General features: G+C 38.1%; 1 protein-coding gene across 1 annotated transcript in view; it reads left to right on the forward strand.

The window, feature by feature from the left end:
• URB1 (URB1 ribosome biogenesis factor) overlaps positions 1–14,038 on the forward strand; it is a 703,763-nt gene that overhangs the window by 434,900 nt on the left and 254,825 nt on the right. The window contains exons 23-26 of the mRNA XM_078658408.1: positions 3,156–3,357; positions 9,251–9,434; positions 11,422–11,480; positions 13,330–13,526. Of these exons, the coding sequence (XP_078514534.1) occupies positions 3,156–3,357; positions 9,251–9,434; positions 11,422–11,480; positions 13,330–13,526 (642 nt within the window). The remainder of the gene's footprint in view (positions 1–3,155; positions 3,358–9,250; positions 9,435–11,421; positions 11,481–13,329; positions 13,527–14,038) is intronic.

Genomic DNA, 14,038 nt, shown 5'->3' on the forward strand with positions numbered 1-14,038 from the left:
TCCATAGGGAAACAAGCCATTATCGAGGACTTTCCGGAGAAACAAATGTAAAAAGAAATTGAGATGCTAGGCTGAAAGACAAATGGAGGAGTCCTTGTGTTGAAATTTATTTGGAAACTAATGCCCTGTGACACCTTTTTTGATTGAGGTTCTATGAATTTGTGTATTGAACCATTGGTGTCTGACTATCTCCTAGTGCACCGCCCAGAGTTAATTGGAGGGCACTCAGCCTTTGCTGCAATTATGTTGTTAAATGTTGTATATAGGTGTGTATATAGGTATGTATATAGTGATATATGGTGTATAAAGAGTTCGTAGAAAACATTTTTGTTTGTTAAAAGAAAAAAAGAAAATAACAAATTGAGATAAAAAGATTTAATGTTGATTACAAAAAATAAAATGTGTAATCATGTTCCCTTGTGCGAGTAGTGATGTCTAGAATGTTGGATTAATTCCATACTGAATTTATGGCATATAAGTAGGCGAATTGATTGTCTCCTATTTTGAAAAAACTGTGTAGATTGGTTCCTCCTTTCTCCATTTTTCCTTGTTTCTTGCATTAGGCTGAAAGACAAAAACACATGAAGGTACTAAACACATGATTCTGGTACAACATGAAACCTGTTATGAGAGTGCTGCCTCACCTGTGCTGCAGCTACTGATAAGGGCAATAGAGTTGAGAAGAGATTGCACAATAACTTGGCAGTAGGTGTTGTTACCAAATGGGAATCAGAATGACACGTTTCTTTATGAATCCTAAAGGTTTTATAATGTTGTTGAAATTAAGGATGTAAAGTCGGCTGTCACATTGAGTTTTCAAGTGTTTTGAGACAGTACAGAGATTTTGCCCAATGGAATTTGGAGAGGTGAGAATTTGCATGAGGGGCATATTTAAGGGGTTGGGATGAGAGGGGAAAGCATAATTTAGATTGAGGGCAGTAAAGCGGACCATTATAGTATTGTATTGTAATGTGGATTTATATAGCATATCACTAGACTGATGTGGCATGAAGCACTGTTTATGTTTAAGGTGGGGCATTTTCAGGTTTATTTGTAGTGCTATAAATTATGATTTTCTGATTTATAGAAATGTAGTCTAACTGATGTGTAAATGAGTATCCACAAACTTATTGGACGCAGCTTGCCATGGAGAGTCTAGTTCAGGTGTACTGCTCTAGTGGAGAGGGGAAAGATTTGATGTTTAAGCTTCTATCCTGACACGACACAGATACATAATAGCATATTTTGGGTAGCACTCCTGGTATCTCAGGGAAGGAGTGGGACGGAAATATAAAGAAGCCATATGTATAACACATTAAATTATCAGTTTTATATCTTGATACTTTGAATTTGAGGTTTATTACTGAAATTATTGTGAAAAGGCTCTTCAACTTTAGATGCAAATGAGGGCTGATAGAGATGGTTCCATCAAATATTCTGATACTTGTCAATTGGCAATCAAACGCACTTTAAGGCTATGATGGCATTTTGAAAATATTTGAGCCAGTGCCCTCAATCCTAATCAGTTTGGTAAGGAAGTTTTCTAAACAAATGTCAAGGATCTGAGCAAAAACGTTAGTCTTCGTTAAAAATGAATTTGTGCCATAGTTTTTGATGTGTTCTTCTTTGGGTATTGGTATGATAAAGCTTCAGCAAATGTTCCCGTACATACGTTTGTGTCATTGCCAGTGATTTACCACTGGAGTAAGTTTTGAGTGAGCACTAAATTAACACATTACATTAAAATAGAATGCCATTCAGACTTGTGCTTTCCTCTTTTTAAAGCATTGCTCAATATTATATTTTAAGGCAGGGATACTGGATGGTTAGGTCTAGTATTGAATCACATCTGGGTAAAGAATTTTGAGTTACCCTTCTAGAGCCACCTTCCAACCTTGAAGGAGTTTACATTGCTGTCTAGACCTTTATGCGCGATGCTAGCATCACCATTTGCTATCAGGAAAATGCATGGTCTACCCATTTTGTTTTTAATTTGTCTCATTCGTGGTTTGATAGATTAATTTCTGGAATAGAGACAAGATCTCCTTTTGTCTTCCTAAAGGAATCACTGTTCCCTTTCGCATGTCAGCATAAATATTTTTTCCTCAAAATCAATGATAAAACATAAAATTGTTGTTGATGAGTTGGGACATTAATATGACACTGTTTACTAAATAATGGAAACATCAACACACCTCCATAACAAATACCTCGGATATTATGTTTTAGTACTCCAGCATATGAGAATTGTTTTATTTTTTTATTTTACAGCTTTATATAGCGCAAATTTGACCCTAGGGTATCGGGTATCTATGCGCATAACACGAGCACCAGTTGCGTTACATGAGGACACATTAATTTTTGTTAGGCACCGGGAGATTAAGTTATTTGCCCAGAATCACAGGATGTTGAGGGTCCTTGCCAAGACTCCAACCAGGGTCTCCTTCGAGTTCGACCGCCCTAGCCATTAGGCCAACTCCTCATCGCAACACACATTGGACGAGACCTTATGATTGTCGCTGTGTGGGAATTTTGCTCCACACTGAGGGAATTTTTTGAACGGCGTCCTTTCCATGAGCCGTAGGCCCAGCGGGGTCGATAGGCCTGCGGCCCGAGTCGACGACCAGAATCGAATAGATGCAGGTTGCGTCGAAGTTTGAATAGGATGATAGATGTTTTGTGCGTCGAAAAAGTTATAAAACTAAGTTTTCGAATCGGTGCGCAAAAGTTGCATCCAAACCCAATGGTAGAAAAAAACAAACTAAGGATGGAGTCGATGCCCATGCGCACTATCGTCCAAGGGAGGAATCACCTTTCTCGTGACTACAAAGACTTCTTCCAAGACAACGATAAGGTGCAACCATCCGAGCCCAACACCAGATGGCGATCTAATGTATAGTGTACTACTCTGCAGCTCTGCATGCCAAGAACAGATGCATACTGGTCAGTAGCATTTTCCTTTCACACCTCAAAAATTCTTAAGACATACATCAAGAGATAGCTTAAATCTGTTCCAATGCATCTGGCGAGATGAGTGGCTTCAGAATGTAGGATTGGTTTTCCAATTGCTAAAACATATTTTATAGGATGATGATGTACTAGTAAAGACTGCATGCTGTTACAGATGACGAGTTGGTAATTCTGCTTTTTTCTAGTGTCCTCGGCCGCCCTAGAGGTTTTAAGAGATGCCTTTTGGAACAAACTGATGACTGTAGTTCTGACAAATCCACACAGTGAAACACTTTCCCTGCAGTTCGAGGTGTTCTCCAAGTTAATTCCAGCTGCAGAAGAAGAACAACTGTTAGTTATCATTGATCAACTCCCTGGTATCTTGGCACTTCCTGAAAATCACCAAAGGTACATTTGCTTTTTCCTTTACTGTCTCATGCAGTCTTCTTAGTTTGTTAGGTCATGACATAATCACGTTCAAGTTAAGATTTACCTTCTAATACCATCAAAACAATAAAAGAAAAAATACTTTGGGGGCTATTATGTTTTGTTAACCTGTTCACATTTAACAAATCAATTAATCCTTTCTTTTACTGAAATATATATTTCGGTTCAGACCTGACATTTGAATTCAGAAGGTGGAAAATAAAGTGGTGCAGGGAGGACCTGCCAGGGAGTTTAAAGTATTTCCTTAACAAATGGTCAGGGCTCCTGAGAGCAGAAAGAATGCATATAAAGAAAGACTTTTGATGGTTTACTTTATGTAATGGGATCTATAGGTGTTAAATGCACTCACTTTTGTTCCGTTGGCATGACTCAAGAAAGGAGGGTTCATTTAAATTAGGGTTTGAGTTGGAAGTGCACTTGGTACTGTCTGGAAGTAGTGCAATTCTAGGCGATTGGTACAGACAACGCAGGCCTTTTGAAAATGTATTTAAGTTGTCTATTAAATATTTCCATAACAATATATTAATGTGTGAGACGTTTAGTGTAAGGGCACTTGAAGCACTCTGTATAATGTTGAAAAGCAAGAAAGGGCAAACCGCTAGGACAGTGGCTCTGTCCCTGGGTCCACGGATTATTGCAGTTCACAAGGTCTATTCAGGGGTTCCACAAATCTTTAGACAATTCAATATTATTGTATTACAGATTAATAAAACATACATAAAAAGTGACATTTACAATTGAAAATGTTAAAATGATCTGTAAATGTGATGGAATCTGAAATTGGACGCTAAAAATTAAGTTGGTATCCTTAGCTTAATTCCTGGGAGCAGTGCAAGTTCGTTGAACACAGTCATTGTTGGCCTCGACTGAAGCAAATGTTTGCACCTATATAGAGATCAGGCATTAGGATAAAAAAGAAGTGATATGCTAGAGTTTAGCGTATCACTTCATCTTTTGAAACGCACCAAGCTTCCCAATAAAAATATTGACTTTTTGTATATTTTGTGTTTGTGATTTAAGTAACATATTCATTAGCTTATTTGATTGATATATACTTGTTTTGTATTTTAGTGTATTGTTATAAGGTTCGAATGATCGAAATTGCTTAGGCCCGGGTTTCCACCTTCTAATAAGGTACACAGAGGTCAAAAGATCAAGAACTGCTGGCCTAGACATTTGAGAAAGAATAGACTGCGATATACAAAAATAAGATATTTTGACGTCTCTTCCTAATGCTCCTAATTTCACTGTAGATAAGAAAGGCATGTGTGTGCCCACATTCACAGTGCTGTAAACAATTGCTTTAATAGAGCTTTCATTAGGAAAAAAGGCATGTGCTCTTTCAGAGGCAGTATTTTGATGCCACTTTCCTTGTGCCAACATGTAGTGGTCACAGTTTTGCCAACGGTAACAAAACAGTTTTCATCATCTAGGATAGTTTGGGATCACTAAGGGGGATTAATATATCTTAAAATTGAATATCTGGCTTTAATATAAAATAGTTGATATAGAAAAAAAAGAGATGTTTGACATGTGGTTTTTCAGGGTAAGAGGGGGGTCTGTTTGCCATTGGAAGTACCAACCACACACCTTACATGGTGTAGCGTTCTTCATACGTAGGCAAAAACTCCTTGTCTCACACAGGGGTAATAAGCTCTATATTAATGCTCTAATGTAATACAATACCATGGGTACATTTATTTCCTGCCAGGTCTGTGGTCTGTTTGTTCTTTGGGAGAACATAAGATTTCTTTATAACCCCATCAATTTGGGACTTGTAGTTTCTTGTCTTTTAACGAAGGTAGAAGAAGGCACGTTCATTGACAGCTAGTCACAGTTAGTAGGGTGCTGGGCCATTCTCTAGTCCTACCCTTGTACCTTGAATTCTATACCAGGTGAGCACAGGGCAGAGTTTGCCGGAGTGGAGTTTGTTTGCATCTGGTAGCATGCAGTAGATGTGAGGACTCAGGCTATTCTTTAATTGGCTAGTTGCTCTATTTGTATTCCAACAATTGTGGGGAAATGCACACCTTATGGTAGCAGTGGGAAAGTATCAAAATTGTATATTATGACACTCCAATTTGGGACGGCGGTGTTAGGCAGGAGACTCCACGAGGGTTGTAAACTATGAAGAAATCAGACTAGACAGGCGTAGATGATCGTGACTACATATCAACACCAGCTTCCAGAATGTTATACATTCATTTATTGTCTGTCCTTGCATTTACAGTTTCTTAGAAAACTGTGAAACAATTGAAAGTTTTCACTAAGTCAAACAATTGAGTTTGTTGAAGACCCATCCTTTGTCCATCTCTGCTAGTGAGTGGCACAGGGGCTCAATGAAGCCCTTAGACAGGGGTCTCCAACCTTTTCTGTACTGAAAGGTACTTCTGTTTAATGAAACTCATTGAGAGCTACTAATATTTTTTAGTGTTGTATCATTTTAATTTTGTTATATGTATATTAATTCAACCAAGCAAAAGCTTTCTAATCTAATGAGCTGGGCTGCACACAGGTGAGCTACTCAGAGGTAGCTCGAGAGCTACAGTATCTCATGAGCTACTGGTTGGAGACCCCTGTTACAGTGTTTTGAAATGGCTTCGAAGCAGTAAGCGCCCACAAACTAGAACCTGTTTGAAGAACCATCAGTTAGGGAGGCTGAAGAAGTATCCCTACCCCACGCCCAGGAATCTTGACCTCTGCTAAGCGTAACTTCAGGCTGGGAGCAGAAGGCATATGAGGAGATCGCTTTGGCATAGTTGTTCTTAACCTTTTGATCTGACCCCTACTTAATAATTGTTGGAATCCAGGGACCCCAATGAATCTTAACCGCAATGCGGCGACCCCCACGGAGTCATTATTGGAATTCAGGGACCCTGACCTAAACAATTTCAATGATTTGAACCGCAAAACTATACACAAAACTCACGGAAACAAGCATTCATCAAACAAATATAAAAATGATGAAATATTTTATTTAAATAAAAAAGAAATATAAAATAATATATACATTATAAATTTAATGGGAAGGTTCGAGCTTTTCTAAATTCAGTTGAGGCCACCCATAGTCGTATTCTGTTTGATGCACTTACACTGCTCCCACAAATCAATCTGAATATATCAACTTAATTTTTAGCCTCCCATTTTAATTGTATTCACATTTGGAGAAAGTTTTTTAAAGTTGCATTTTTACATTTTGCCTATTTATTTAAATATACTTAAAAAATGTAGCAGACACCCTGAATAGGTGTCGTGGACCCCCAAATGTACCTGAACAACGGGTGAAGGACCACTGCTCTCTGAGACAAATACTGTGACCACCAAGTGGTAATGTGGAGTAGAGAAACTGTTGTGAAGTGAAGCAGTGGTGCATAAGAAGGTCCCATATTTGAGGGCTTTCTAACTAAACAGTGCATGCATTTGACATTTCCAGGCGTATTACTAATTTGATTCACGGGGTTAAGTGACTGAGTATTCTTGTATTTGCGACAATCCACTGTGGTGAAAACGTTTCTCACCAGTCAAATCGTTTTTTCCTTAAAACAACCACATTTGCAGAAGATCTAAGTGGGAGAAAGTATGATCCGAATGATTATTTTGATCTAGCAATGTCTGGTAGCCATAGTTTTGTGACTCTGTTGTATCCTATTTTTAGAGAGAGGCATAATGAAACTGTATAATTTATCCAGGTTGTTGTTCTGGAACCTTTAGCTAAGTGCATTTAGAAAAATGATCAGTCCAAAGGAATTTACTTTTGGGGAAGAACACACAAAATATATGTTCAGCTGCTTATCTCCTTTCAATTGTAAACTTGCAAATCATCATCTGCAAGTTGATAAACTGGATAGCTGTGTGATCATTTATTGCTCAGTGCATAAATGGGTGAGCTCCAAGAGCTTTAACTGGGGTTGTTGAGGTATTGCGGGGGAATAACTGGACAGTAATGTGCCCATAAAAGGTATTTACTTAACATCCACACAGTGGAAGTGAGACTTTAGCTAGCTTACAGAGATACCATACGAGTCAGTCTGATTCTTTGATCCTCAGGTGTTTGCGCATAACACATGAAGCACAGCCTGCCAATCACCAGTCACTGTTAGGTGTTAAGGTTCACCGTGCCATTTACTTCACTTCACACTTATGAGGGAGCAACTTAGCCGGTCGTAGCCTGTTCCACACCATTCCCAGATATAGCAAATCTCACAGCAGCAAGCTTACGTACACTGTACACAAGCTTAGTTAGAATATACAGATGTTTGACACAATATGTGATGCAAACAATAACTGTAAATCCCGCAAGGGGTGCTCAAGCTGTAAGACCACAATTGACTATGCCTTGAATTAGTCCAGTGACCATCAATGCAGTCATGGGTGTGGTGAGGTTGCTGCTGTGGGCACTTCATGCTTAAGCAGTAACTCAGTTCAGGTATATTATCTCTAAAGTTATCTTTGGACTATTCTAGCTGGAGACCTTGTCTTTTGCAGTTTGATTGCTTTTGGCAGGTCCAGCAAAGTTGTTTTTGTGCCACAACCATGTGCCACAAACAGTAAGAAAGAGCAAGGCAGCAGACACCTGGCTAGGACCTGCTTGCTCAGATACGAGCATGGGCACATCCCCTACACTCTCATTCACAGGTCTGTGTGGAACTTCGGTCACATGACAATGGCTGAAATAGTTGAAAATATATTTACCTGGCCAAGATCTGGTGACTTTTCCACGAATAGTGATTTTTGCTTCAGAAGTTAGATATATTCGACATAAATATTGTATGTTTCAGATTACCAAACGAGCAGTTGGTTACCTACATTAGTGTGTTCAAGCAAAAGATGGATCCTGAAAATTCCTATGTACTAAACGAAATATGCATGAAACCGTCGCAGTGCACACGCACAGCTATTGTTTGTGGCTGTTAAAGCGACAGTAGCATCACTATGGGGCTTATTAGTGTTGAATAGGGCTAGTAGCTGTCTGTACACCCAGCATGGTTGCAGAGTGGCCATTTTCCTTGAACATTCTTTTTTTCTTGCATTGAAAAAGCAGCCCTGTAATGGTCTGTCATTTGAGGGGCAGTGAAGTGTTTTCAAAAGGCTTGCAGTTCCCCTTCAAATGATACAGCCATGCACATCCTATAAAAACAAATGTGTCCCTATCAGTGAACAATTTCTGTCTAAAGTATGTTTCCTAAAAGTACGCAATAACTAGCAAACTCAGAAACAAAACTTCCTTTTCTTAGTTAAACGAGGCCACTCCCCATTATTGGCATTTAACCATTTTGGTAGGCGGTCTGCGGAAGCCTTCATTACTAATGAAGAGTTTTAGGACACTAATTAGGGATCCTCGCTTGCTTGACAGGATTCTCTGGGGTACAGGGTGTCCAATAGTGCAGAATACCACCTGTAAACATGGAAGTCCTTGGGCTGCCAGGTCAGCGGTTTGCAAACCTTACAATTCAGTTGTTCCCTTACCAGTAAATGAGTGGGAATTTGCAAGTTTGACTGAGTTTGAATTTATGGCAAAACTTTCTCTCCAACTAACTCTAAATCACCTCCATGTCTTTATATCAACCTACTCCAGTTGGTAGTGCAGTTACCATTCTATGGATTATTTTGATTTTTTTTTAAATTATTGTTATATTTTATTTTTTAAGGATGTATGCATCCTGCATGGAAACTCTCGAACCATCATCCTGTTTGTGTGGCATCTTGTGGAGTTTATCTAAACACAATCATATGTGACAGCTATTATTTTACAAATGGAACAGGCAGAATGAACTACCCTCTTGATAAGAAACCTAAGAAGTACAAATGTGTATGTTTCAATGAATTAGTGACGCTTTTGATTAATATTTTGCAGCTGGATTGTGACCGATGCAGTTTCAAGCGTTTTAAAGAATTCTGTAGATCAAACTCGAGTTTGGAAACAGAGCCTGCTGTCAGCGTGCACGAAGTACTTAACGTCATCCTACACCAATGATAAAGAGCACGAGAAAATGCATGACACAGAAGCATCAATTTTAACAAGATTAGAGGAACTTTTGGTAAGCTGCTTGTTTTTCTAGATCCTTGACCTTAAGAGTTATGTTAACTTCAAACTAGCCTTTGAAGGACATGCAAAGATGTGTAAAAATAAGATCTATATATGCTATGTTTTTAGGTTTATTTAGTGCGTTATGTACCACAGCTTTTAAAAATATCTGAACGTTTTCACAGGATGTGTGTCCCAAAGATCATTACCGTAAAGGCATTAATCAAGAAAAGAAATTCTTCTAAACATGCTTCATGATGTTATTTCTCCACAAGTACAATCTTTGACTTCTTTTGATAATATCTGGTGGTGGAACGATGCAAGGTCCAGCCAATATGTATTGCCTGATTAGTTTGTGCCTTTGTTCTGGTGAGCTTTCAAATGTATATATTCAAAAATATTGTGTCTATGGTATAAAAATTGCACATTAGCTACCCTGAGAAGTTGTTTAAAATAACCAGTGCATTTTTTAGCAGAAAATTGAAAAAACGACATTCAAATCATTAATTTTCCCAGTTCCACTTCTCTGTCCTAAGAAAGTCCATGTTCTTGAACTAACTGCCATCACCTCTCCTCCATTCGTCATTATGGATCTAGTGATTACTGTGATCATTTGGTCTTGAAAAGCCACTCAGCTGCATGGGCATAACTTATTCCTTGACCTCTGCTGGCGCCAGGCAGCTATAGCAGATTGGTGCGCTCTACATTTAGGGAAGTGAGCAAGCGCACTGCTCGTCCATTCAAAGCATGCGTACAATGAGGCCTTCCCAGTGCTCGTGCAGGTACTTCAGTAGATTCTGCAGCTAGGAACCTGACTCCTGCAGCTGATGGAATCAGACAGTGCTAACAGTAAGCTGCTAAAACTGTGAGAGCTCCAGTGGCCCCAGTAGGCAGTGGTGCTTGAACAATTTTTAGACTGGTGGTGTTACAATCTATGTTAAATCGCTGAAGTCAGAGATATTCTGAAAAATTCAGGCATCCCACAAAGAACAAGCATTGCAAAAGAGCCACACATTTTGCAGGAGAGGGATAAGGGTGTAGTATGTGGTTGCCGTTGCATTTAGGAGCACATTGTTACAAATATATTACTTAAGCATGGTGTGGTAGCCACTGGCATTTACAGACAGCATATTTTCCATTTAAATGACCACTAAATATAAATCATATAAATATATCACACCCCCTTTTTTTTACGTTTACTTCTAACCTCCCTTTAACACTATCCATCCCTAAACTCCAAAATTCCCCATACCTTCCTTTACCAAAACCCTCCCTTAAACGCTAAAATTAGCCTTACCGTTATTTGAAGAAAAAAAGATCCATCTACCTATCTATCTAGAATCAATACATGCCATATGTGGCAAAGGCATACATTGTTTCCCAAGAGACTATGTAGCTCACAAAAGAGAATATGTGGAAAGTGTGATTCAGAGTGCATTTCACGTCACCAAGTACGGTCTTGATTTAGATTTTCACATAGTAGTAAGCAAACCAAAAGTAAACACCAGTCTCCATGTTAAAAGAATAAGCAGCAATTTGTCAGAAGGCTGGCCTGACATTTGACTTCTGTCTTTGCACACACTGCAAAAATGACAAAATAAAAACAAAATTTAAAGTTGTCTTTAATGCTCCTTTTGCCTTTGGAACTTATGCTCTCTCTTGACTCAATGGACTGTTGCAGTTGGGCCCATTCCACCTTCTGGGCCCCGTTACATTGCACCAGCTGCACTTCTGGTTGCAAAGCCCATGTGTGAATAATGTAATAAATATTTGTATCTGTTCCAGGTTTCTACCTAAATGCCTACGCAGGGTATGCCATGAACTGTGACACCGTTTGTAAATTGTTTACATTTTCAGCGTGATAAGAACTCCGGATAAATTGTATGCACAGATTTCATGATGTTATTTTAAATGTTACAGCAGAGGCTGTTCACCCTTACAAATTTTGAAAGAAACATTTGTATTTGTTTAAACTCTTTTTTGATGGTTCTTTTCAACAGATTTTTCTTAAAGAAGTTGTTGCGGAGGAATGGAACAGTTTTGTAAAAAAGGGCCTCAAGTAAGTTGTTTATATTTATTGTGATCTTTCGATAAGATCTTTAAGCTACTCTTTTTTGCTATTGAGTGTCGGTTTGTAGCCAATCCTATATTGCAGAATCCTGCTTTAGTTGTGTTTTTTACTCTGTTCTCAGATCTCCTAACATTTTCAACTTACAAAATAGCTGCAACAAGTGCATACATTTCAATAAAACTAGTTGAATATAAAATCTGTCTAAAATTTGTGCAAATATATATAGTACAACTAGCAGTTTTAAATTCTAAAAGATGCTGTAGACATTAGTGAAACTATCTCTCAGCGTCAGGTCAGGATTCTGAAACACAATTATGTTATGACTTTTACAAACTGTGGATTCATTAAATTCCTGTGTCTGCCCTTTGAGCAGAGATTTGTGAACTTTTCGTCCTGCTTGAAACTCGACCAGTCATGGTTAGAACCTTGAAATATGTTGTCTGTATTGAAAATATTATTGCTAAAGCTGAAAGATATCTGTGTGTGGTACAAAATAGGTGTTTTTTTCCTATTTGTTATTTTACAGCTTTTTGTTTAAAAAAGGACAAGCAGTGAATGTTCATGCATGCACATATGTTCCTTGGTATTGTATGTATACCCATGTTATGCCCAACACCATTGAATCTAATGATTAGGACATTATGGCCCACACAAAAACCTAATTTTGAAGCTTGGCCTATCTCAAGCCTTTAGCCAACCTCAGCCCACTATTTTTGTGCCAGTGTCTATTCCTTTAACCCATGAGATGGTGGGGTTAGATCCAGAATCGGGGTTTCCATACCATGAACGGTGGGATCATTGAATTTGAAAAACAAAGCCTGGCATTCCTGTTTCTGGCATGATTACCTAGCACACCAAGAAGTCCCAATTTTATTAATGAAGAGCTTTTTATCTGTCAGTGTAGTTGTATATCATTTGAATTGTTCATAAATTCACAAGCAGGTAATCTCACCTCCCAGTACAGGCAATTAGATTTAAAAAATTGATTTAGAATCAGACCCACATGGAATCTACAAGAATAATTCAGTTACCTAATGGGACAGGGAAGTATGAATGGGAGTGTGTTTTACTGAGTATTCACCGCCTGACATAGGGGAACATAAAAATATGCATGTGTCTTCATAAAGAATACTATTGTTTTATAACTACATTTATTGTTAAGTAACTTGGGGTCTCTTGTCCAAAATAATTTTACTATTGCACAGCCTGCAAACAAATGGTCTTTCCGGTTCATCAAAGGGTTTCTTTCACTTATTACAAAGTGCATGAGGGGAGCCCCCTCCTATTAGGGAATCACATTGAAATGTATCAATGCTTTGCTCCTGCATTTGGAGTCAAAAGTCATTAACCAGACCTCCTAGGGAGATGGGGTGGGATTGGGAAATTGTGTTAGGTTTTCTCAGGCAAGAAATGCTGGTGAGAAAATAGACTGAGATATCTAAGTTCATTTGCTCTTGGGGGCTGGGGGCTTGACATGGCGAGTGTCACAAATGATTGGTTTGTTAGGAGTTTAAAAATATGCTTTTATCCATGACCTAATGGGCCTATCTCATGAGTGTTGGGGAAGGGAAACATAGGACTAGAAGTACTGGACTCGCTAAGGTACACTTGCATCTTCCCACAAATGTTAGAGGCAACATAGGTGTTCAATGTGCTTTAAAGAGCCTCTAAGTGCATTTCCCTTAGATATTTACTACATGGCAAATAGTGTGGTGATGTCTTTGTTTAGAAGTACTGATCTTACCCAAGTCATAATTTTTTCATATTATCTGTAGTTTTCTTTTGTATTTTTTGTATTTGTTATTCTTCTAACTCTGTTTGTTTTGATGTTTTTAAGATATCGCTACAGGGATTACGCTTTTCTTAGAACTCTTACGACCGCCATTGACATACTATATGAGACGGAAAGCCCTGAAAAGAAAGAAATTATCCCATTGCCAATGCTTCACATGATGGTTACTCAACATTCTTTATTTCTACCATCTTTTCTTCGGTCTAGAGATGAAGAAAGTGTGGACAGCAGTAGAACAAGAGGTACTTTGTGTTTACATGTAGTCTAATTATCACAGTGGTCCATATTCCTTGAGGAAATGAAATACAGAGCCAATAATTGAAAATTATTTCTAAAGACACAATAGGTAGTACCATTTTAAACTTGCAGGATTACTTTTTATTTTTCTGGTATTGTGTATTCTCACAACGAAAACCTCATGTTTGTGACTTGTTAGGGTTGTATCCACCAGATGCTCCATAGTTTGTACATATTAGGGTTAATCTGCCCTTCTTGGTTCTTTTTTTTCCTCATTTTTTTTCCCTGCATTCTGACTTCTATAATATAGTTCAGTTCAGTTCAACAAAGCTTTATTTCGATATAAAATATCTTAAAAAGCACATCACAATTAAAAACACATTTCATTCAAAATATAATCAGGAAAAAATTTACAATGACAATTTTTACAATAAAATAGTAAAAATATATTAAACCAGAGACAGCTTTGGTGAGAGCTTAAAAACTGGTAACTATACAGATTCATCATAGGGCTTTC

Source organism: Lissotriton helveticus, chromosome 8 (genome assembly GCF_964261635.1).
Source record: "Lissotriton helveticus chromosome 8, aLisHel1.1, whole genome shotgun sequence".
Taxonomy (NCBI): Eukaryota; Metazoa; Chordata; class Amphibia; order Caudata; family Salamandridae; genus Lissotriton; species Lissotriton helveticus.